Source organism: Pelodiscus sinensis, chromosome 26 (genome assembly GCF_052426305.1).
Source record: "Pelodiscus sinensis isolate ZL-2025 chromosome 26, ASM5242630v1, whole genome shotgun sequence".
Classification (NCBI taxonomy): Eukaryota; Metazoa; Chordata; order Testudines; family Trionychidae; genus Pelodiscus; species Pelodiscus sinensis.
Window position 1 is genome coordinate 14,353,915 of NC_143077.1, and position 25,516 is coordinate 14,379,430.

The following is a 25,516-nucleotide window of genomic DNA, read 5'->3' on the forward strand; positions in this document are numbered from 1 at the left end:
CATCTTGTCAAAAAGCCTCTAAACGCATTTTCTTAAAGGGGCAGGCCCTTTTTTTTTTTCCCCTCGACAACTTTGCCCCGGCTCTTCGCACTGGATCCACTGCTATCTTGGCTCTTTGCCCGGAATGTGTGGGCCACCCTGCACTGGACAGTCACAACCCCCCTCCCTCCTGCAGCACCTCTTGGAGAAGGCAGCCGAACCCCGGTATGTTCTCTCCTGAAAGCTCATTGCTCCCCACCAAGGGATCTAACTAACTGGCCTGGTCCAGAATAAGGATGTTACATTGCGATTCTCTGGCTACTCGTGTACTCGATACAATTTGTATCGACTACATGATTAGTCGATAAGGGGGCCCTCCGCAGAGCCGCGGTGGGAGCTGGCTGGAGCTGGAACCGAGCAATCCCGGCTCGTGCCGGCTCTGGACTACTGCGGCTCTGCATTTAAACTGTAGTAAGAGCCAATAGGCTCTTGCCACATTTAAAATCCAGAGGCGCAGTGTCCTGGATCAGCACAAACCGGGACTGCTCCATCCTGGCTTGCACCGGGTCCGGCAGCCCGTTTGTGGCGGCCCGGGCTGGCTGCCATGAGCAGGGGCTGCTTCGGCAGCAGGCCCTGTCTGCGGGGGGCCCAGCTCCTCGCGGGAACCCCTATGGACAGGGGCTGCTGCCAGAGCAGCCTTTGCCCGCAACAAGTCTGGGCCTGCTCTGAGCAGAGCAGCATCCCCATCCCCCCTTGCTGCCTCTGATAGAGGTGGGTGGGGGCAGGCTGCACCATGGAGACAGTGCTGGGGGGAACTGCCTTTTAAGCCAGCTCCCCCCAGCACCAGCTTCTGTTCCCCCACCCCTTGCTGCTTCTCATACAGAGGCAGCAAGGGGGCGTGGGAAAACTTGATTCGACTACTCGCTTACAGCCCCAGTCCAGAGAAGCGCTGAGCATCTGCAGCACTTGGCTGAGCACACTTACTACATGTAAGGAGGCGGAGAGCTTCTCAATGAAAGGGTAGAGATTCTGAGCAGCCTTCCAGCCATCTTGGAAGAAACTGAGAGCAAGAGAGAAAAACGGTGATCACACGAGGCCAGGTCCTTCACCACCAGCTCCCAAAAGCTACTGTCAACACCTCGGAGTTCCTGCCACGCTGGGCCTCTCGGCCAGCACACGCCAAGAGTGCCAGGGCCACACGAGGGCTCCCGAAGAGCCACAGCCACACGGCCGGATGACGTGGAGGGGAGGGGGCTTAGAACGCTGATCCCACCTCCAACTCCAGAGGCCACACTCACGTTGTGCCTCTACACCAGTGTTTCCCAATTTTATTTGCCCACGGAACCCTTTTCAGCTTAAAAGAATTTCAAGGAATCCCAAGGGTTGCCAGCTAAAATTTGTCAAAAAAAAAAAAAAAAAAAACAAACAGAAAAATAGACTGTCTCTTTAAGAGGGGGTGGGAGGTTCCAGAACATCAATTGGGAAACACTGCTCTAGACCCTGTGCTTAAAGCAGCAGGGGTACCAGCTTGTGATGCGGCCCACGTGCTTCCGGGGGCAGAATGGGCCACTGGGCAGGTCAGACTGCTCCCCTGAAGTAGATCACCAGCTCCGAAGGGTGGGACGGGCTTGGGGCTGAGGCTGAACCTCTCACCTCTAATCGTTCAGGGCTTCATCCCACTGCAAAACGTATAGGATCAAACACCAAATAATTCTGGAGCGGCCCCACCGCGGTCCAGACTCTGGCCCAGATCTGAACACTTCCAGACATAGGGCTGTTTGAAATCCCAGCCTGGATGCAAGTTTTATGATGCAGGCTTGTCTCCTCTGTTGTTCTGAAGCAGCCTCCACTAGACCTTGGGGCACCGTCTAGAGGCCAGCTGCTCTGGAGTCTACTCCTAGCTCTGTGTCTGAACGACTTGTGGTCACTCACTACACCTCAGTTCCCCTAGATGTAAAACACTTAATCTACTATAGATCTGAGAGACAGTTTGCCTGTCTGGCCAAGGACGACTCCTACACGAGCTAGGACCACCAAATTCAGTATACAGCTTCCTCTTATCACAACTTCAAGTAACGTAAGGGTTTGCTTGTGCCAGGAAAATGGGATGTGCCAGGAATGGGATTGGGCTGTATCTGCTCTATGATGGGGCCACAGGAGGGGGCACCTCCCACAGCACCAACCTGGAGCTCACCCATAGCTGCTGCTGCCAGGGACAGGTGGTCCCTCCGTGGCCCCCAGTTGTGGGGTGTGTGTGTGTGTGTGTGTTCCTCCTCTTGAGGTGTTTTAGCAGGTTGTATGTCCCCCCTTCCCCCCCCCCCGGCCTTTGGGGTCCTGCATTTTACTTTATAGATATTTATTTATTCGGTTTTAAAACATGTGGTAAGCCACCTCGAATATTTTTAAAGTAGAGAGGAGGAGTAAAAATGTTTTAAATAACTAAATAAAATAACTAATCTGGACCTGCCCCAGTCAGGGGACGTGCACCCCTCCCCAGGCTGTGCCCACTGGACCTGCAGCAGACCTGGAGAGGCATGTCTCACACGCTGCAGTGAGAGTGCTCGGGGGGGGGGTCCTCTCTCTCCCCAGGGCCACCTGCGTTCTGAACCCCTCCTCCCCAGCCCCACCCCAGAGCAATGATGGAAATGAAGCGTGGGCCTTTTCAGTTTATTTTTCAAAAAACAAAAGTTAAGGACCCAAGCAACACCGGGTAAATTTTCTAGTAATAAAATATGACACAGTAATTGCTACTAGGGTAATTTCTCTCCATGGCGAGGGGTTGCTTTAGTAATGATCTAATCACACAAAACCCTAACCACTCACTGGACTCCTGGTCGGTAAAGTGCCCTTTTCTGCAGCCCTTAAGCACGTGAGCTTAACATCTTTCATACTCAGCAAACATGGAACGTGGCTGGCATGGGGCTGCTGAACTCCATGCAGACTCAATGCTCTCTGGCCAACCTGAGAGCTACTGGGAATTAAAGCAAATGCGGGCAAGGTAGCAAGTCTAGAGTTCTTCTCCAGGAAGTGACATCGCCAGCTCACAGGATGTGCTGCGTGGGGCGGTACCTACTTATGCTGTGCATGGAAAAACTTGATCAGGCTCTGCAGGAAGTCTGGACCTTGCTTCATCTGACTCTCGTTCGCTTTCAGCAGATACTAGAGAAGGAGGAGAAACACCGAGTTAGGATGTCGTTGAGGGGGGACTCAAACGTTGGACTGGCTCAGAGGAAAGGACTGGAAGAGGCCAGACTTTTCAGAAGTCCAAGCCTTCGTGTTGCCGTACGGCCAGTTCTTTAGTGATCAGATTCAGGTCTGGAAATGCCTCTAGATGCACATGGGCTGCAAATCCAGATGTGCATGTGAACTTACCCCCAGGTCTAGAGCGGTTTGCGCCAGGTCCCATCTCTGCTGGAAACTCTCTGAGGACCAGATGAAAGAGTGGCCGGTTAAACTGGGCTTTGCCCAGCTGGATCGCTTTCTCAGGCAGTGGCACAGCGAATGCGGTCACAATAATTTTACAGAGCAGTTCAGGGGGACTCGGCTACAGCTGCCTCTAAAGCCTGGTCACAGCCACAAAAATGGGTTGTGTTTCGCTAACACGGGTGAAATAAGCCCAGCCAGCACAGGAGTATTTTTCCCAATGCAGCATTAACACATTTAACTCAATTTTAGCAGGTCTAGTTATAACCTCTCTCTCTTACGGCTCGCCTCCACTCATGTGCCAGAGCTTTCCCTGGGAAAACCCAAGGACGGGGATTAGGAGCTCTCTCTGCACCCAACGTTCAAGGACTGGGTCTGTTGGTTTTTAACAAAGACAGTTTTCCCCCCAACTGTGAGTTAAGTTTTGAGTTAAATACAGCATTAACCAAAACCAATACCTGTTTAAAACCCGGTCAAAGAAAAATACCACTCTCCTCTCAATTAATTAGGCTTTACTTGTGTAGCATCTGCAATGGCATTAACCTAATAGCTCTTCAGTTATCCACAGAACCTCACATAAAACACGCAAGTGTGTGTGTTAAGTTGAAAAAAAAAAAAAAAGAACTTTTAGATCTTCATGCAAAAAAGCAAAGCAGAAAGCACAATCCCATTTTGTCCCCATTACAGCCAACGCAGTGTCAGTGGCTTGCTGAACCGGGCAGATGGGAAAGTTCTGACATTTTAATTTTCTCATAGGAACTGCCCCAACGGTTCAGACCAGGCTCCATTTAACCCAATATCCTGTCTCCATCAGGAGGCACCAGCAGCATCAAAACAAGGAGCAAGAAACCCTGAAGACCAGGAATGACTTGCCCTTCAGGGGAGGTTTCTTCCTGACCCTGATGAGTTCAGAGTTGGCCTGTGCTCTGAAGCATGAGGATTTAAATCCTTAGCACACTCTGGGTGGTCTCATTGTCCATGTAAATGTTCAATCCTTTTTTGAAGGCAGCCGATCTCTCGGGTTCGCTGGCCTTTTTCTAAGGAGCGCAGTGCTGCTTGGCTCCTGGACCTGGACAGCAAGGCAGCAGCAGCAAAGGGGTTAATGTGACTCTCATTAAGAGGAGCCTATATCTGTGTATTTTAGAGGCAGGCAGCATGAGGAGGCCAGGGGGGAAAGTGCTGCCGGAGGAGCTGGGTTCTCTTTTTGTAACGGCTCCCAGCTGGCTGCATTGCAGTCGGGCCGGGGGGGGGGGGGGATTTTTATTTCTCCTTTGCCAGTAGCACAGCCGGAGAAATGTGTTGCGAGCCCAGGAAAGGGGGCATGGAGGGCTGGAGGAACAGGCCAAGGCAGAGCAATGTCGAGCCTTTGCGAGGGGGGAAGGGGAGCTGAAGCTTGCACGGGAGGTACTGCTGTTGAGCCGTCAAGAGGCAACTGGGACTCCTGGACTCTATTTCTGGCCCTGAGAAGGGATTGGCATCTCTGGGGGTTAAAGACTCCTGGGGTCCGTTCTTGGCTCTGCCACTAACTTTTTGGGAGACCTTGGGCCTCTCTATGCCTCAGTTTCCCCATTCACAAGCAGAAATGATACTTCCCAGCCTCGTGGTGTTCAATGAATTCTTTGACGGGAGCAGGAGCCTGGGCATGAGGCGACTGCTGTCAGAGCAGGCACTGGACACAAAAAGCAGATCAGGGACCACCAAGTGGCCTGGAGCTGATCACCCCCCAGGACAGGCCTAGAGCAGGGATGTTAAATTGCGAGTAACTGACTAATTGTACAGTCCATAGGGCACCTCTGCCTTTGAAGTTAAAAACAGCCCCAGGGCTGTTGCTACACTTTAAAGGCGAAAGCGCCATATGGAGGCCAGGATCAGCTGGGGACTCCCCTGCTACCCCCGGGCTCCGAGCAGCGCTGCTGCTTTGAAACGCCACAGGTAGTCCGGCGTCAGGCTCCTTGCGGCGTTTCAAAGAGGCAGCGCCAAGTGGAGCCTGGGATCAGCTGGGGACTCCCCCGCTGACCCCAGGCTGCATGCGGCGCTGCCACTTTGAAATGCCGCAGGGAGCCTGGGGACACCCCAGCTGGCCCTGGGCTTCACGCAGCGCTTCAAAGAGGCAGCGCTGCGTGGAGCTCAAGGTCTGGCCCCATGCTCCATGCGGTGCTGCCGTTTTCTCCCACCTTGCTGCCTCTTTCTGACAGAGGCAGCAAGGAGGGTGGGGGTGGGAAGTGACTAGTCGACTAGCCTGTTGACTATCTGATAAGCATTTGCTTATTGGATACTCGACAAGTCCTTCACATCCCTAGCCCGGGTTGGGGGAGGGTGCGGGGGGGATGCAGCAATGGGCATGTGAGATTTCCCCTGTCCCCATGCTAGGGAACGTGCCAAAGGAAGGAAGGATCGTGGCTGGAGGCATATGACTTGGGCCCTGCCTGCTGTTGGCTGTATGGGGGCAGGGGACTGGACTTGATGGACTGGAAGGGACCCCGGAGCCTCAGTATTCTAGGATACATGTAACCGTTCCACGAATCCTGGCGCAGCTCTCTCAGTCCTCCCCCAGAGCCAACAGGGCGTCAACCCAGAAACATTGAGCTGCTATGCCTTAGAAATCACTGGCTAGAAAAGCCACACACACAGTGGATCACTGGAACAGGAACTGCCTAGCTGTGTGTCACAGACCCCGTACAGCTAACCAGCAATGGGGAGTCTTTGGACTGCGTGTGGGTTCTGCTGCTTGCAAAGGTACGAGTTAGACTGAATGACAAGGCTGAGAGGGACACAGAGCCGGGCACTGAGCCCAGGGTGAAATCCAATAGCCCTAACGTGGCACAGCAGGTACAGGGGGAGCGCAGCCCTGGGGGGCCACTAGATACTGCACAGACATCTCTTCTTCCACTGCAGCCCCTGGGACAAAGCCCCTCCCTCCCGCGGCACCACGAACACGGAGCGTTTCCATGTGCTGGTATTTACTCAACAGTGCAGCTATTCAAAGGGATGACTCAGTCCCTGGCTCACCCCCAGAGCTCCAGCCCTGCCACGGAGCCCAAAACCACAACAAGGGAGGAAAGCTGCTGCCCTTTCACGGCTCTTAACCCTCCCTCCCCTCGCCCCCACGAGCCGCTCGCGGGATCCCCCAGCCGACGCTGCCCTCCCCGCACATGCTCACCGTGGACGTGTTCCTGCAACGTGCGTCACACGGGGATGTCAGAGAGCGTGTGCTTGAACAGTCGTGTACCCGTGTGAAATCTTAGCCGGGACACGACTGGTTAATAGTCGGTGGGGCGGGCCGGCTGTCTGCGCTCCTGGCCCCTCTCCTGGGGAGACCCCACCACCCTGCACTGCTGCCTCTGTATCGGAGGCAGCAGCGGGCGGCAGGCAGAGCTGGACCACGAGGGGAGCCAGTTTAAAAACCAGCTCCCCGGGGCAGACCAGCCGCCGGCTCAGATACAGAGGCAGCAGCAGCCCCTGTCCGTGGGGGGTCTGAGCTCCATGGGATGCAGAGCAGCTTCAGTCCGAGGGAGGCTGGGCCCCGCCCCAGACAGGGGCTGTTGCCGTGAAGCACCCTCTGCCCAAGGCAGGCCCAGGCTGGTGGCAGACAGAAGCTGCTCTGTGGGATGCAGACGCAGCAAGGGGAGATCTTGCAGTCGACAAGATTCAGCAATAAGCCTAGACTACACATTGACAGCCTTACGGCCTGGGCTCACACCTGGGCTCCGGGAGGGTGTGTCTAGTAGACAGAGGCGGGATGGGAGGCCGAGCGGCTCCAGTGGTTGGAGCAGGGAGGGGGAAGCCCAGACTCCTGGGTTCCTTTCTTGTTTCCAGGAGGGCAGCACTGACTAGTAGTTAAAGCAGGGGTCCAGGCAGCAGGATTCCTGGGTTCTGCCGCCCGCTGGTTTGCTCAGCTGTTAGATGGGGATGTGTGGGTGCCTAGCTGGCGGGTCCGGTTTGAGGCTTGACTCACTCCTGTTTGCAAAGAGCTTCTAGCGCAGATGAAAGGCAAAGCCGATGTGCCCAGTGTTATTGCACAAGGCTAAATCCTCCTGGCTTCGTAGCTCGCTCCGGGGATTTCCCCGGGCTCTTCTACCCCAGCTGAAGCAGGAATCTCCCCCCCCCGCCCCCCGCCCCCAAGTTTCCGGATTCTCTCTCAGACTGGCTGGGACACGCAAGTGACAGACCTGCCGCCGTTCCTGCTTCGCAAGCGTGAGCACAGATCCGGCCTCCGTCTGTGCAAGCGGCCCCGGAGACGGCAGGTGAGTCGTTAGCAGCACTGACTCGCTCCGCACCATCGTGGGAACCACTGGCACAGCCCGGCGGCTATTGCTGTGCAGAACACCTTCCCAGAGAGTCCTGGCCTGGAGATCAGGGCTGGGGCTGGCCCCAGCGAGATATTTTTCTCCCCTCTCCCCCGCTAAACTGGCCCTGCTGAAGAACAAAGCAAACGGGGCCCCTTGCGGTTTGCACTGGGCTTCACAAGGTAAAAGCAAGGGGAGGAAGTCAAGCTGGGCCAGCACTCGGCCCCCAGAGCAAGAGGCTGCATTCACGCTCCAGCCCAGGGCTGGGGAACCTTTTTCGGGCCAGGGCTGCTGCCCCACAGGACACAAGTGAGAAGCAAAACCCCAAACCCCCTCTCTGCCTTGGGCCCCGACGGCGGAGAAAGACGCTCCTCACATTTTCCTCACACCGCAGCCTTTGGGGGCCCAGGCTAGCAGATTCTGTGGGCTCCACCTCCCGGAGGGGGGGGCTAGGGTACCAGCTGTCTCCCCAATGCTGGGAGGGAGCCCCAAGCTTCGGGGGCTGGATCCAGCCTTAGATTCCCCAACCCTGCGCCAGCCACACACCGGAGGTATTGAAGAGCGTACGGTCAAAGCCGACTCCTCGCACTGGGGGCAGCAGGAGGAAGTTCTGAGGGTCGGAGAGACTGGGCCCAGCACAAAGCCTCCCTCCCCCGCTGCCGACCCTGACCCTTGGAGCTGAGAGCCGGCAGAGACAGCAGGGCACCGGGACGGGCAGGCCCCACGGGAAGCCGTGAGGCTCGCTAGCCTGTGGCTCCAGCACTGAGGCAAATGGGCTGTGTGTGGAGAGGGGTCCCAGCACAGGGAGGATGGAAGCCTGCCTCTGGCCAGTTTTCCCAGCGCTCCCTGGAACCTGGGGACAGACCCAAGTGATAGCCAGCGGCCAGGCTACAGGCAAGGCGGGCACTGGCGGGGGCATAGCAAGGGGAGGGGGACAGTTGCCCCCAGGCACCACCCCAGGGGGGCACCAATTTAGTCCCACTCCCCTCCCGCTGTCATCCCTCAGCTCGCCTGCTCCTCCTCCAGCCGCTGGAGCCTCCTCCCCGCTCCTGCCCGACCCTCCTCCATCGCCGCCAGTGGGTTAGTGCGTGCGGGGGCCAGGCAGTTCAAGCTCCCCCCTTCCCGGGCCGTGCGCTGGGGTGGAGCAAATTTTGCCTTGCCCCGCTACACCTCAAGGCACCGGGGCAGCAGACAGGAGCTGCAGGCCGGCTGTGCACTGGGGGCGGAGGGGCTGTCGCAGACAGTGTCCCTGGCTCTAAGAGAGACGGGCCTACGCCCCCCGTTGCTCCTCACCCCCCAACAGGCAGGAGTTGATCCCTCGGCATATTTCTGTCACCTCCGTCCCTGAAGTATCTGAGCAAGGCCGGCTGTTGGGTAGGGTAACCGGCGGCCCATTTACTCCTTCATCTGCTTTGTTTTCTACAGCTCACTAGGCTCTTGAGCGTGAAAGTGCCTGTGAGGGCTAAGGCAGGAGAGCCAAGTGGATAAGGTCAGCGTTCTCTGTAAGCAGACAGCTGGGGCAGCCACCCAGAGATTCAGGTACCACCCAGCTGATTAGCAGAACGCCCACAGTGCCAACTGCCAGCAGCATGTGTTTCTACTGCTGGTGCTCATCCACGCATGCCTCGGTGCACATAACAAAATGTATTCCACCAATGGATTAAAATATAAAAAGAGAGAGGGACCATTGAGTAAGGCACTGAACTGGGACACTGGGATTCACAAACTCCATGTGTGATCAGGGCATCTCAACACCCGCTCTGAAATGACCCTTCCCTTCCTGACAAGGCAGCGATCAGACGCGCCGGGGCGCGCAGAGCGCCTCAGTGTACCTTCCCCAGATCAAAGCACCCGCAGCTGCTCCGGCACGGAAAGCGCCATCACCTCGCACATCTGCAGCTGGAACATGCGGCGCTCTTTCTGCGTCTCCTCGGCGATGTCCGCTGGCGACGGCTCCACCTGGATGACTCCCGCTGCCCGGGCTCGCTCCCTCTCCTTCTCCATCTTGGCTCTGGGGAGGCAGGAGGGCCAGCGTCAAGCCAAGTCTGGAATTACTGCCTAGTTCTGCTGGCAAGACCCAACCAGGAGACATCCGTGGGGACATGCAGAACTGGGAGCTCTCCCCCCAGCCAACTTGCCCACACAGCGAGCAACTTAACCATAGAACTAGGGGGTGAGAAGGAACCACGAGGGCTGCCCAGTCTGACCCTCACCAAGCTGCAGGGTCATTCTCTACAGTGCCTCATCTGGGAGTGAGAGCCATGAACTGACCAATCTCTGGTGCTCCAGCACTGTCTCCTGCCAGGACTCCTGCTAAGCCAGACGGGGAGTGGCATTGCTGCACACTTACCATGTAGCCTGCCCGCCCACTCTTGGCCCAACCTCAGCTCCAGCTGGGAAGGGAAGGGTTGTGTTGCAGTCTCCTGCCCCATCCCCTGCAGCACCCTCCAAACTGAACTGAAATAGCAGGTAGCTCCCCAAAGCCCTTCTTGCTTCATCTCCTACCGTGGCCCCTGCTGGAAGCAGCTGGACCTGGCATAGCACCATTGTCCACAGCGCCCCCTGCTGGGAACGGCTGGACCTGGGATGGCAAAGGGCTCCTGCACCATAGCGCCCCCTGCTGGGAGCAACTGGACCTGGGATAGAGCAAAGGACTCCTGCACCATTCTCCACAGCGCCCCCTGCTGGGAGCAACTGGACCTGGGATATAGCAAAGGACTCCTGCACCACAGCGCCCCCTGCTGGGAGCAACTGGACCTGGAATATAGCAAAGGACTCCTGCACCATTCTCCACAGCGCCTCCTGCTGGGAGTGGCTGGACCTGGGATAGCAAAGGGCTCCTGCACCACAGCGCCCCCTGCTGGGAGCAACTGGACCTGGGATATAGCAAAGGACTCCTGCACCATTCTCCACAGCGCCTCCTGCTAGGAGCCTCAAGCCAGCACTTGTGCTGCAGTCTCCTTTCAGGCCCAAGCACCCGGATGGCAGTAACTAGCAGCACACACAGAAGCCTGGCCAGTCAGGAGACCCGGTGACCTCGTTTTGCTGCCAGGGGCCTGGCCAGCTCCCGAGCTGCAGCCCCTACACAAACCCCCGTTGTTTCGAGGATAAGCCTGTTCCTGCCAGCGGCAATGGAGCGACTTACACTTTGGTCTCATAATCCTTCCAGGCCTTCTCAATCTGCTTCTTGTAATCCTGCGGGAGGGAGAACTGCAGTCAGCGAGGGCAGCGCTGCGGGCAAGGCAGGGACTCGTTTTACTTGGCGAGGAACTGGGCCTCCCTCCCCTCCTGCCAACGTGGACATGCTGTGCTCTTCCTGGGTTAAGCTCCATCCACAGCCCCAGCCATTCCCCTAAGCCCCAGCCTGCCGGCTTCCTTCCTCAGTCCAGCCTCGCTAGAGCACAGACAGGGGTGACAGACAATTGTCTCCCAGGATCTAGCGAGGAGCCAGGCATCCGTCCCAGCCACAAAGCCAGGCCACGCCAGCCATAACGGCTCCAGCTTCCAGCAAGCCCACTGATTCCGCCCAGCGGCGAATATAGGGCAGGGCGAGCGGGGCAGCTGTCCTGGGCCCCGCGCTTCAATAGGCCCCGCGCCAGCGCCAGGGATGGATTGGCCCAGCAGGATACCGGGAATTTCCCGGTGGGCTGTCAGCCGAAGGGCCAGCTGGTGGCTGCTGGAGGAGGCGGGGGATTGTGGCGGGGCGCCGCAGCCCCGCACTTTTAAAATTCCCCGGCGCTGGCCAGTACGGGCCACGTGGGGCCGAGGGAGCGCATGTGCGGTGTGCTGAAACGCCGTGCAACAGCTGAGAGGGGAGACGCCTGGGCGTGGCGTGACGTCACGGCCCGGGACTTCAAAACCACGCAGCCCAGCGTTGCACCACTTGGTTCGGCACGTGGCCTGGAGCCTGGGCCGGGGTCGCGGCTGCCCTGCACACTGGAAGGCAGAAGGTGGATGGCAGAGGAAGGGGCTTGTGCTGAGTGGAGGGGGGCAGGTCAGGAGAAGAAAGGGGAGGAGAGACAAATGCCAGGGGGCCAAGGGGAGACAATGAGGAAAAGGGCAGGAGAGGAGGTGTCAGTGGGAAGGGGGACAGGGTGATGCTGGGAGAGGAGAGCGTAAGGGCATTGAGGGATAAAGGGGAGAGGGGGAGGTGCTGGGAGAAGGCTTGAAAGAAGGGGTGGGCATGAGGAAGGTGGGGATGGAGCAATGCATGTGTGAAAGCATGGGGGCAGAGGGTGGTGAGGGGGTGGGCATCAGGGAAAAACAGGGCAAAGGGCGCAGGGGCAGTGAGGGAAGGGGGAGGCACCAGGAGGGTGCAGGGGTAAGGGAAGGTGCAGGTGCCAGAGGATTCTGGGGGTGAAGCAGAAGGGCAGACACCTGCAGGGGAGGGACCAGCACCAGAGGAGAGAGGCAGGGCAGGTGTGTAGAGGGAGGTGTTAGGAGAGGGGATGAGGACGGGGGTAGCTCACATGATCAGTGTGGGGCTACTGGAGGAGTAGGCATGGAGGGGCAACCCCTTTTTTCTGTTTTTTCTCCAAAGGGGGGGCCCAGCAAAACTCTCATCCGCCCCTGACTCCGCCCTCCTCCCAGGGATGCCGGGAGAACAGTCAGCTCTCTGGGCAAAGCAGCACTACAGCCCCTGGGCCAGGGGAATGGAGCTGGGGGTAGCCCCTCTGCTAGACACCCATCAGATGGTAGAGTGCCTAGCATTCTTAGCCCCCTTTCCCAACTGGGGTGGGGGGAGAAGATGGGGTCTCCAGCCCTGCCCCACCACCAGGTACAGCCGGGACACCCAGCAGAGGCACATCGGCTTCCCGGTGCCACGTCACGAGCCCTGCTATGCAAAGGGAGACACTTTCATCAGCCACCGGGGAGGGATGGGACCTGCGGAAGGGACCCAGGAAGGGGAGGGAGCGTCTTGCAGAGGGACAACCAGCTTTGCACGCAACAGGAAACCCAAGAGCTGCAGCCCACAGGGACCCATTTGGCCGGTTCTCTCAGGGCACAGCTGGGGAGGAGCCAAGGAGGTGGGACCAGAGAGCCAGGGATGGGGGAGGGAGTAGCAGGTCCTGTTTTGCCAGCCCTGTTCCTTTCCCTAGGCCCAGAGCCATAGGACGGTTCAGACAGCTGGGGCAATTACCAGGGGCCTGGCACCGACAGCAGGGGGCCGGCCCAGCCCCACCCGTGGCGGGAAGCAGAATAGTGCAGCAGCCAGGCCCCTGCCGCCATCTCCCAGACAGGCGACTCTGCTTCGCTGCAGCAGTGGTGAGTGCATGGGGGGGAGAACATGACCCTGCTGCCAGCCTTAGCCCCTGCAGCAATCCCAGAGGCTGGGTGGCTCGGGGGAGGGGTTGGGGGGAAATAGATGGAGTGGGGAGAGAGGCAGGGGAGCAAGTATGGGGGGGGGGCGTTGTCCCAGGCCCTGCACCCCTGAGGGACAGTGCTGCCTGGACCCTCCCTGCACCCCCAGGGAGAAAGCCCTGCCCTCTCAGGCCACGCCCCTTGACCCAGATGTGCAAGGCACTGGGCCTTGGGGCACCCACACCTGCCCAGCCACGAGGGACACGCACAACTTGCCCAGGGACTGCAGCTCCGAGCTGCCCTCTGGCGCAGGCCAGTGCAGGACTGGCCGATTGTGACACAATCTGGCTGGAGGGAGACGGGTTCCCAGGCACAAGGAGATGCGACTCCTCTACCCCAGGCATTAGCAGACTGGGGCCTGCTAGGAGCTGAAGCTAGGAAAGAACAGCCCCTCCCAGGCTCCCGTCCTGTCCTCCAGCGGGGGTGAGGCCGCTACAAGAGAGGTTCAGCCAGCAGCTCCAATCCGCTTGCTGAACACTTGGGCAGCCACCCAGGAGAGATCCAAATGCTGCCCAGCTGATTAGCAGAGCACCCCCAGCCAGCGGCATGTGTTTCTAGGGCGGTGCACATCTACACAAGAAAAGCCTTTGGCAATGAATAAGCATGGGCACAGATCCTGGGGTGCTCAGCACAGTCCCTGTCCCCACCCCAGCAGAGGCCATAGCATGGGGATGGGGAGGTAAGGAAGGTCAGGGGTTCCCCTTCTTCTTCCTGCACATCTCCTGAGACCCACGTCCTGCGGGTCTGAGGAGGCTGCCCGCGTGCAGAGCACCTGGGTAGGAGCATGAGCCTGGGCTTTGCAGGAGGTGCCGCAATCAAGGAGGAAACCCCCTGTAGGTGGAAGGACCCACTCCTGGCAAAGGGATGGAGACACAAGGGTCCACCCCAGGCAAGGTCACAAACTGGGTGGAAGCCTTTCTTCCTCCGCTCCCCTTCCATCGCATACCTCCCACATCAAGTGCCCACCACCGGAGCGGGGGCTTACCAGCCGGCCGTCTTTCAGCTGCCCCTTCAGCAGGCTGTCCAGGGGGAAGGAGACGATGTTGTTCAGGTTCTGTACCTGGAAAACCCAGCAACACGAGGATTGATTTTACAAAGCAGCTGGTGCAGACCTCTCTGCCCCAAACTGCACAGCCTACCCAGGCATTGGTTTCATGGGACAACTGCTTTACTAGAAGTACCTTAATCAGCCACTAGGTGCCCCCTATGCTGAAGAACATTCAGGGCAGAGTGCAACCCCTGGTAAACAAAGAAGACAAAACTGGTGTGGTGCTCAAGCTCAGTAGAGGTCTGTTGATGCATGATGATAACTCAGTGGTTTGAGCATTGGCCTGCTAAACCCACGGTTGTGAGCTCAATCCTTGAGGAGGCCATTTGGGGAAAAAATTGTCAGGGATGGTACTTGGTCCTGCTGTGAAGGCAGGGGACTGGACTCGATGATAGGCAATCTCCATTAATTTAAAAGATTTTTTTTTTAATTTTAAAACTGTAGCTCCTTTCTTCACCAAGTGCCTCCTGTTTATGGCTACAAATACCGTCTCAATCCATACGAACCACACCTACTGTAGGGTCTTGGAGAGCAAATGTTCCCTGATGGATCTGTAACTGCAGATTAGTGGACCCACCGCACAATGCTCCCTTCATCTCAGCCTGGGGAGTGACACCTCTTGTTGAGACAGCACGTAGACTGTATTCAAAAAGCAGAGCCACATGGTTTTGGCCGCATGACTTCCTGGTGGCAGATTGTTCCATAGGTTATATGAACACCAACTCATAGAAAAAAATATTGCTCTGGGCTATTCCTTCTAGTAGTAATTGAAGGGCAATCAGAGAATAGCACCCTGTCAAGCACATAATGAAGAGAAGGTTGCCTCCCTGAAAAGCTTATATCTGAAGAAAATATCTGAATTACAGTCGGCATTATGGAGGCACTGGCATTATGAAGAGTGCACAGACCCGTGGCGGATAGTCCCTGCCCTAATTGCTCACAATACAAATGTTCTGGCAAACAATCAGGTGGGGAAACTGAGGCACTGAGTAGCAAAGGGGCTTGCCTAAGATCACGCGGCAAGTCAGTGGCAGAGCCAGGAACAGACACCAGACTTCCCACATCTCTCATGTGACTGGGGGGGCAGCTGTGCTGAAAGGTGGAACGGCAGCTGTGGTCCCACACGGGGTGTTTCCCAGGGGAGGGAATGGGGCAACGGGAGGCTTAGAACAGCAGCCTCTAGAAGCCCAGAGTGAAAAAGCCATCAAATGTTCTGCGCTCATGTTACATTTTGACTGCAAGGCAAGAGGACGCAGCAGCAGAGGGAGGATGGTCTAGTGGTTAAAGCCTTGACATGGGAGATCTGGGGTCAATTCCTTAGTCCCACCCCAGACTGCGTATGTGATGTGGGACAAGTCACTGTAACGCTCTGCGTCTCAGTTCCCCATTTGCAAAACAGAGCTCACAATCCTGCCCTATTTCCCAGAGGCGGCGGCGCTCCACAGTGGTTGTGGGATGCTCACGCTACCTAGTTTAAGCCCTTTGGGATGGGAACTGTCCGTACAGACACAGCACAATGGGGCCCTGATCCACCTGGGGGGTGGGAGGACTCATACCCACAGCCCCAATGCCAACCATTACTGGACATGGCCAGGAGCCAGACACATACCTAGAAAGAACTGAATTACTCATTGCAACCAAACAGACGAGTGCCAGAGCTGCTTCATTGAAGCACTCCAGTATCCTCGCTAGGCAGCCCCAGCAACCAGCTCCAGACACCGCAGCACTGTGAAGGTCTAGCGGGCCTGAGGAATACTGGAGAGCTAATTAAGAACAAGCACCCTGACTGCTGGCAAGCCTGTCCTGCATTTACTCCCTTCTCCCCTAGTCATGCCAAACAAAACAAAAGGAACTTTTTCTTCACACAACGCACAGCCAACCTGTGGAACTCTCTGCCAGAGGATGGTGTGAAGGCCAAAACTACAACAGGGTCCAAAAGAGAACGGAATACTTTCTTGGAGGATAGGTCCATCTATGGCTACTTGCCAGGATGGGCAGGGATGTTGTCACGAGCCTCGGTGTCAAATGCTGGGAATGGGCGACAGGGGATGGATCGCTTGATGATTCCCTGTTCCCTTCGTTCCCTCTGGGGCATCTGGTATTGGCTCCCATCGGCAGGATACTGGGCTAGATGCACCTTTGATCTGAGCCAGTGCGGCCAGTCTTAGGTTCATGCTGCCAGTTTGCAAAGCAGGAGGCAGGCAGAGGGTGGAAGACCCCACTTTTCGTACCCGCCCCAAAGAGTAACAACCAGGGGGGCTCATGGGGCGAGCACCACTGATTTCCTCCCCCCTTAACATGTAGCACTTTGCAATTAACCCTCCCAACCCCAGGAGGCAGACAATGGTTTTATGGAGGAAACTGAGGCACGGAAAGCCAACAGGACTTGAGAACGTTTCTAGAGAGTCAGCAGCAGAGCCGGGAAATAGAACCACGAGCTCCTGTGCCTCCAGGCCACGTGGCAGCTCTCACATCCCTTCTCCCTTCCAGCGACGGGAACGGACCCAGGCATCCTGATGCCCCGTCCTTCCCACTCTTGCCACCAGGCCTCATCCTGCAGCGGTATTTGGGGGGGGGGGCGGAAATCACTGGCCAAGGATCGGAGGCTGGGGTGGGAAAGCGGAAACACTGGCAGAAAGAGAAAGCTCAAGCAAAGCCAGAGGCCTTGGCTGACTGAGTCCGAGGAATCCGAGTCTCTTTCCAAGACGAAGCGGGGAAGAGGAAATACAACGGGGGACTGGGGTGGGGGCAGCCTGAACACCACCAGGAACCTAGAAAGGAACAGGATCAATTGCTCTGAGAAAACACAGTTTGCTGCTGAAAGTTACAAGCCTGCACCTGCCCAGGCCGGCCAAGGAACGGAGCCGGGCCCCGCGCCGGAGCATCGCCCGAAAGTGTTGTGCTCCGTGGCCTGGGGGAGTGGCCGTCCGCAGCAGCAGGGGCAGCTCTGAACACACTTGCTGTGATGACTGCAGGGGACACCTCACCCGCCCCGGTCCCAGCCTGGATTGCAGCCTAGGGTCAGTTGGATCTTCCTGGAAGGGCCTAAGGACCCTATTTCAGCACTTTGCTCCGCTGGCTCAACTCACTGCTCCCCCGCCCCTTCCCGGAATGGGGGCCGAGAGTCAGGACTGAGGAGTTTTGCCAGCACCGTGTGTCCGGGGGTGGGGGGGAGCCAGGGCTAGCAGAGCGGAGGGGCTGTGGGTTGGGCGTGAGGGGCATGCCCAGAGCTGTGGGCCAGGGTGGGGGCGAAGCTCGGGCCAGGACTAAGGGTTACAGGCGGAGCAGCCTTGCAAAGAGCAGAGGGGAGCAAAAATCCACCCTCTGTACAGCTCTGAAGCTCTCCCCCACCCCATTTCATACCCCCAGCTCTCAAAGGATCGGCTTTCAAAGCGGCCACCCCTGCTCCTTGGCGCTGAGGACTTTTCCACCGGCTCCCACCCGAATCGCCGCGCGTCCGGCACACGCGCCCCTCCCGTAACCAAAGGGGCACATGTTTTAAAAACATCCCCTCCCCCACGGTTCTTTGCCTGGCCCAGTTGCGGCTGGGGGAGGGGGCCCTGCTGTGTGCCGCCCTACGCGGGTGGCCTCTGAGGGGGCGACTGGACACGAGGGGATTAGAACCATTTTAAATCATTAGACCAGGACTCCCAGCATCAGCGCACGGACGCCCGCCCCCGGGGCCGATGCGCCACGGCAGCTGGGACCACCTCAGTGCACAGGCTCAAGGCAGCTGGAGTCTGCAATGCCACCTGGCGCCAGTTACCGGCACAGGGATGCCAGGCCTTCCTGCAGGGTGAGGGAGGAAGGACAGGGTGCCCCAGGGGCTCGCCCCTCCTGCAGGGGCTAGCAGGAATGCTCCCCCCGCCCACGTCTAAGCATTGATACGGCACCTGCCACGGGAGCAGCGAGCACCCCCTCCTCGGGCGGCGGATGAACAGGGGCAGCAGCAGGACACACGATGTGCACATGACAGGGAATGTGCTGCAGCAACAGAGCTCCGACAGGAGAGAGTTTGGGGGCTGGACTTGAGGAGCAAACAGCCTCCTGCTCTCTTGAAGGCAATCCAGGTGCCAGCATGTAACCCTTGTGCTAGGCTATCTGGGTGCTGGCTTGTCACATAGACCCCATACTCTCTGGCCTGCCAGGAGTCACCTGCCTGGAACGCATTGGTGGCGGGTGAAGGCCCAGCTGGGGAAAGCAAGCCCCGCCCCTTCTGCCTGAGGCCTGCCCCTGTACCTTATCAACCACAGTACCGGCCAAGAAAAGCACTTGGTTAGTTACCTGTCCCAGGGCTGAGCACCACGTTGAGCCCAACAGAAGCCAAGATCCCTAGAAGACTCACATTGCCAAACAATGCCCCATTGTTGTGCACGTGCGGATCCCGGAAAGGTCAGGCCAGCCCTAGACCTGCTTCTGTATCACCCACCATGCAACATGTACACGCGCCATTGCCCTGGGCATGTACACCGGCCTCAGCATCATTGCAGGAGCTCAGCATTCCTGTAGGAACGCCAGGACAGGCACAGGTGGACAAACAGCTGGCTCAGCATGTGCAAGTGGCTACTGCTAGTGCAGGGATGGGCAATAGTTTTTGATGGGGGGGGGGGCACGTCATGAATTTATAAGTGGTCAAGGGCTGCGCCAGGGTATTAATGGAGGTTGGGTGCAGAAGGGAGCTCAGGGTAGGAGATTGGGGTACAAGAGGGAGTTTGGGTGCAGGAGAGGATTCTGGCCCAGAGGAGGGAATATAGGAGTGGGAGGTGCAGGATCTGGGAGGGTGTCAGGATGCAGAAGGGGGTTGGGTGTCTGGTGCAGGCTGTGGCTGGGAAGATTGTGCTGGTTTCCAGCCAATGGGAGCTGCGAGGGTTGTGCTGGGGGTGAGGGCAGCGCGCAGAGAGATACCCCCCCCCCCGTGGGTATGCCATGCACAGACATGCACGCTGGCCACCGCAGCCTGCTGCTTTGAGTGGCGTGTGGTGCCGTAGCAGACAGGGAGCCTGCCCGAGGGTCGTGCTGGGCCGCAGCAGGCCAGATTCGGCCCACGGGCCATATTTTGCCCACCCCGAACTAGTGAGTTGCTCAGCCATAGTATGCTTGCGCCCCAGCAGGTACTCCTGTGAACATGATGTGCGCACACATACCCCAAGGTTTGCATACCCTGCATTGGGTGTACCCCAAAGAGCTGTCCTAGCTCGCAGGTCTAACACCCCACCCCATCACTGTACGGCTCTCAGGTACCACGCCCCTCCCTCTGCTACCAGGGTCCATAGCTGGAGTCACCCATGCAGATGGGTCTGTTCACACTTCCTCCACCACCAATGAAACGCAGGGCGCGGGGGTCGGAGCAGCGGCTTCTTACCATGTTCTTGAGAAGCGCGGTCACTTCTCTGGTGAAGACGGCCAGGTTCAGGAAGCCAGTGGAGAGCTCATGGTTGTTCTGGGACAGGTGGTTGTTACCAAAGTTCTCCAGAGACTCGCTGTACTGCTCCTCGTTCTCCACATGCGCTGCGGGGGGAGGAGGAGAGAGAACGGCACAGGTGAAACCCAGGAGGAAGATCTCTGGACTCCTCCTGATGGCATGAGCAACTGTGATCTTCTGCCCCAGCCGCGATGGCGATAGTGCACCATTCTCGACAGCATCTACTGCTGGGAGAGGCCATGAACTATCAGAGCCAGCCAATGCACCTAAACCCCTTTCTCTTGTACCTCCTGCTGAAGTAGAAGCAAACTAGTGCTCATGCACCATTCACTACAGGACCTCCTATTCGGAAAGGGGGGGAGGAGCTAGGAGATCCAGGTGCCCGCTGCAGGTAGAGCAAAGGAGTGGAGTTTTTGCAAGTTCTCACGCACACAACATGCCAAGCGATCCTCCGGTATGAAACCAACATGACAGTGCAAGCACGTTCACCCACAGGCATGTCCAGGAATAGACTGGACCCCACACAGAGCCTGCTTCTGGGGCTTAGAGCGAAGTTACCACCGGGACCAATGGAAAGGCTGGCCACACAGATACAGCCTAAGAATCCACATCTCAGCTAGTAGAAAGACTGAAACACTTCACAGGATGTGCAAGGAAGTATGGCCCAATGGTAAAGGTGCTTAGGGGACAATTTCTGTTCCCTTGTTTTCCACAGTCGTCCTGTACTCCCCGAAAATCATGCCCTACGTGACTTAGGAGCTTGGGCCTACAAATTTGCCCCGGTGACGAGCAATACCGGAAAGAGCAAGTGAAAGTTCACGAGCTGTCACAATAACCCAACAACAAGCGTTGAGGGGAGAAGATGCAAAAGCAAGACGGAAAACCAGAATGAATCCAAACAAACAGGCCTCCTGCTAGAATGCGAAGTCTGTGTTCAGACTACGCTTGGTCAACAAAAAACATGGGACTAGAAATTCAATGGGCTTGTCGGATATTCGGTCTAATTGGGGGACAAAAAATAGTGAGGGGAGAGGCTAGTCCACTCACCCTCCCTTGAAAGTCTTTAAAGAAAAATCTCTGGGAGAAAAACTGCTTATTGCAGTGAGCGTGGCCATCGCGGCTCTTTCGGAAAAAGGCGTGTGTAGACGGGGAAGGGGATTTTTTTTCGAAAGAAGAGGCCTCCAGGAAAAAGCACAGGTTCCCTGGTGGCCACTCCGTCCATAGTAATCACAACTTAAATGCGAGATAGTGTCAAATCAATGTGGACGCTATCTTTCGAAAAAGCAGATCTCTTCTGGAAAAGCTTCTTCCGAAAGAAGCCCGCAGTCTGGATGTAGCCTACGTGACTTTTAAAACTAGGAATTAGGAGCCTAAATCAGGGATTATAATAGTAATCACATGTATACACCTAGGCTGTGTCTACACTACATGCCTCTGTCGGCAGAGGCATGTAGATTAGGGTTGTAGGCAAAGGTAAATGAAGCCGCGATTTAAATGATCGCGGCTTCATTTACATTTACATGGCTGCCGCGCTGAGCCGACAAACAGCTGATCAGTTGTTTGTCGGCTCGCCGTTAGTCTGGACGTTCCCCCTGTCGACATCAAAGCCCTTTGTCGGCAGCCCCGTCATTCCACGAGGAATAACGGGGCTGCCGACAAAGGGCTTTGATGTCGACAGGGGGAACGTCCAGACTAGCGGCAAGCCGACAAACAGCTAATCAGCTGTTTGTCGGCTCAGCGTGGCAGCCATATAAATGTAAATGAAGCCGCGATCATTTAAATCGCGGCTTCATTTACCTTTGCTGAATAAACAAATCTACATGCCTCTGCCGACAGACATGTAGTGTAGACGTACCCCTAGTGCCCAAGCTTGAGGTCCCATTGTGCTAGGTGCTGTACAAACAGAGCAGCAGACAGCTCTTGCCCTAAGGAGACCAGACACAGGTGTAGGATGAGGATGGTAAGGACTAGCCGATAAGCATTTGCTTATCGCAGTTGTCACCAACCAGTCGATCGGGATCTACCAGTAGATCCTGGCGCCTCTGACAGGTTTGGCCAGGAAGCTATCAAGCGCTGGCCCTTCAGTTGCGCCTCCCCCCACTGTCATGCTGCTCCTGCCCGCTGCCTTCGAGCTGCCCCTGGGGAGTCTCCTGCTTGCTGTGCAGGGTGTGGGAGGGAGAAGAGGGGGGCGCTGATGTCAGGATGTCCCTCCTCCCCCACTCCTGTACCTTGTCTCCACATAGAGAAGGGGCTGGGGGGAGCTTGGCAATGCAAATCTCTGTCACTTTCACACACTGTGTCTCTCTGTCATTCTCACAAACACACACACAGTCCTTCCCTCTCAGCTCCCGCCCCAACACACACACACACACACACACACACACACACACACACAGTCCTTCCCTCTCAGCTCCCGCCCCAACACGTAGGTGGGGGGTTGTGGCTACCTTTACTGCTTGCAAAGTGGGTTCTTTTTGGGTTGTGACTGGTGAGTGCATTTCACCACTTGCATTTCTCTCTCACACTGAAATGGAATTCTTTGAGCAGCAAGTTCTAAAATGCCTGACCTGTCGGCTGTCGGAATTATCCCTGGGTGTTGCTCCTGGGTGTGGCTAGCATGTTCCTGCAGCCCCTGAGAAAGGCAGAGCAGGGGGTCTTCACCGGCTGCCCCTGCCTGCAAACACTGCGCCTGCAGCTCCCACTGATCAATATCGGAGAACTGTGGCCAGTAGATGGGGTCAGTGCCTGAAGAGGAGGGGCAGCACGTGGTGCCGTGGAGCCAGTGCTGTACATACCGGCTGCTCTCAGGAGTGGCGCAGGGCCAGGGCAGGGATAAGCCTGCCCTAACTCCACTGCTCCATCCCTGTCTAGCAGCTCTCAGAGTGGGTGGGACTTGAACCCACAACCCTGCCCCCCAGGGAAACGCCCTATCCCCTCAGCCAGTGTTTCCCAAATGGCGTTCTGTGGAACCCTGGGGTTCTGAAGTGAAGATAAGAGTTCTGTGAGAAAATTCCATTACAATAACATGTAATGATTTAAATAATAATAATAATAATATTTGAGCATTTATGAATTTTATTGAAAACAATTTTCATTTGTGTTTGCCACAATAAATGTCCCTGTGTAATGCCGGCTTAGCCAGAGAGTGGGGACGATGTCACTACTCAGTGCTGATGTCCATATATTAGACTGTTATTGGGGGGCCACAAAATTCTTTTGAGTTTAAAAGGGTTCTGTGTCCAAATAAAATTGGGAAACACTGTCCTAGGCACTGCAGAACCCCCCCACTGCACTGCAGAACCCCCCCACTGCCTACCTTCAGAGGGGCCCTAATCCCGTAGAACCCCCCCACTGCCGACCTTCAGAGGGGCCCTAATCCCGTAGAACCCCCCCACTGCCTACCTTCAGAGGGGCCCTTATCCCGCAGAACCCACCCCACTGCCGACCTTCAGAGGGGCCCTTATCCCGCAGAACCCACCCCACTGCCTACCTTCAGAGGGGCCCTAATCCCGCAGAACCCACCCCACTGCCTACCTTCAGAGGGGCCCTAATCCCGCAGAACCCACCCCACTGCCTACCTTCAGAGGGGCCCTAATCCTGCAGAACCCACCCCACCGCCTACCTTCAGAGGGGCCCTAATCCCACAGAACCCCCCCACTGCCGACCTTCAGAGGGGCCCTAATCCCACAGAACCCCCCCACTGCCGACCTTCAGAGGGGCCCTAATCCCACAGAACCCCCCCCCCCCACTGCCGACCTTCAGAGGGGCCCTAATCCCGCAGAACCCCCCCACTGCCGACCTTCAGAGGGGCCCTAATCCCGCAGAACCCACCCCACTGCCTACCTTCAGAGGGGCCCTAATCCCGCAGAACCCACCCACTGCCGACCTTCAGAGGGGCCCTAATCCCGCAGAACCCACCCACTGCCTACCTTCAGAGGGGCCCTAATCCCGCAGAACCCACCCACTGCTGACCTTCAGAGGGGCCCTAATCCCGCAGAACCCACCCCACTGCCTACCTTCAGAGGGGCCCTAATCCCGCAGAACCCACCCACTGCCGACCTTCAGAGGGGCCCTAATCCCGCAGAACCCACCCACTGCTGACCTTCAGAGGGGCCCTAATCCCGCAGAACCCACCCACTGCCGACCTTCAGAGGGGCCCTAATCCCACAGAACCCCCCCACTGCCGACCTTCAGAGGGGCCCTAATCCCGCAGAACCCACCCCACTGCCTACCTTCAGAGGGGCCCTAATCCCGCAGAACCCACCCACTGCCGACCTTCAGAGGGGCCCTAATCCCGCAGAACCCACCCACTGCCTACCTTCAGAGGGGCCCTAATCCCGCAGAACCCCCCCACTGCACAACCCCCCCACTGCCGACCTTCAGAGGGGCCCTAATCCCACAGAACCCCCTCACTGCCAACCTTCAGAGGGGCCCTAATCCCGCAGAGCCCCCCCACTGCTGACCTTCAGAGGGGCCCTAATCCCGCAGAACCCACCCTACTGCCTACCTTCAGAGGGGCCCTAATCCCGCAGAACCCCCCCACTGCCTACCTTCAGAGGGGCCCTAATCCCGCAGAACCCACCCCACTGCCTACCTTCAGAGGGGCCCTAATCCTGCAGAACCCCCCCACTGCCGACCTTCAGAGGGGCCCTTATCCTGCTTCCCACCACCCAGTGCTCCAGGGGATGGTGCCCTATCCCCCACTTCACTGGACATCCCACCCCACCTCTCTACCTTCAGCAGGTCTCTTTTCCTGCTTTACAAATGCAGGAACCAGCTGTCCGGCTGCTCCTAGGGTAGGTGGGACTGGAACCCACTACCCTGCACTCCCCAGGCATGTGCCTTGTCCACCCCACCGTCCTAGCTTCAGGGTGTCCCTTCCCCTCCCTGTCTAAGGCAGGAGCCAGCTGCATCCCTTGGGCTACTGGTGTGTCTGCCAGGCTGCTGCTTTGGTGGGTGGGGACCAAGGGGACCTGAGTCTGCAGAGGCTGATCCCCTATCCCTGAGTTCACTGGTGATCCCACTCTACCTCCCTGCCATCAGGGTGTCCCTTATCCTGCTTTACCAAATGCAGGAGCCAGCTCCATCCCTGGGATAGCCTCTGGTGGCTCCCAGAGTGGGCAGGGGCTCCAACCCACCACCCTGCACTCCCCAGGCAAATGGCCTATCCCCTAGGCCCTCCCCCCCCACCCCACCCCACACTTTGAATCCCTTGGCCCAAGACCAGAGCCTGCACCCCAACCCCCTCCCCCAGCCTGGTGAAAGTGAATGAGATTCGGGGAGGAAGGGGGTGGAGTGAGCAGGATGAGGCCTTGGAGAAGGGGTGGAGCAGGGGCAGGACTCAGAGAAGGGGGGGAAGGAAGCAGGGCAAAGGGTATTTGCATGTATATTGAAAGAGTGATCTTGTGGTTAAAAAGGTTGGAGACCACGGGCTTATCGGATAGTCCGTCAACTAGTCGATTCCCCCCTCCCGTGCTGCCTCTACGAGACAGATGCAGCAAAGGGCGGGTAAGGGTACTTCAAAGCAACTCGGATCAGCTGTGTGGTGCTGCCGCTTTGAAACCCCAAGGCAGCCGACCTCAGGCACTGCGCAGCATAGAGCCTGGGCTCCATGGCTTTGAAATGCACAGGAGCCCTCGCTGGGGACTCCTGTGCATTTAAAAGCAGGCACCCGTGTGCAGCCCAGAGTCAGTGGAACTTCCCGCTGGCCCCAGGCTGTACGCGGAGTTCCGCATTCCTCCTTTGAAACATACCAGAGCCCCAGCGGCAATTTAACATCCTTAGTGCAGGACGGGCTAGAACCCAGGAGCAGAGTGAACCATGCGGTGGGAGCCAAGGGCAGGCTGGTGCCAGCGTTTGTGTTTCGTTAGGAGAAGGATCCGCTACCTTGAAAGGCCAAAGGAAGGGAAGAGGGAGGTGGAGGCAGGGGAGAAGAGGAGGGTGAGAGGGGCAAGTGTGGAGCAAAACTGAGGAGATGAAAGTGGGGGCAAAGGGGCT

At 57.4% G+C, this 25,516-nt stretch overlaps 1 protein-coding gene across 1 annotated transcript in view; it reads right to left on the reverse strand.

Moving 5' to 3' along the window:
- The window catches only part of ASAP3 (ArfGAP with SH3 domain, ankyrin repeat and PH domain 3), a 70,453-nt gene that overhangs the window by 26,357 nt on the left and 18,580 nt on the right, over positions 1–25,516 (reverse strand). Inside the window, exons 3-8 of the mRNA XM_075908668.2 lie at positions 19,460–19,605; positions 14,035–14,109; positions 10,834–10,883; positions 9,573–9,699; positions 3,053–3,138; positions 964–1,039 (exon numbers count right to left, since the gene is read on the reverse strand). Coding sequence (XP_075764783.2) covers positions 964–1,039; positions 3,053–3,138; positions 9,573–9,699; positions 10,834–10,883; positions 14,035–14,109; positions 19,460–19,605 — 560 coding nt within the window. The remainder of the gene's footprint in view (positions 1–963; positions 1,040–3,052; positions 3,139–9,572; positions 9,700–10,833; positions 10,884–14,034; positions 14,110–19,459; positions 19,606–25,516) is intronic.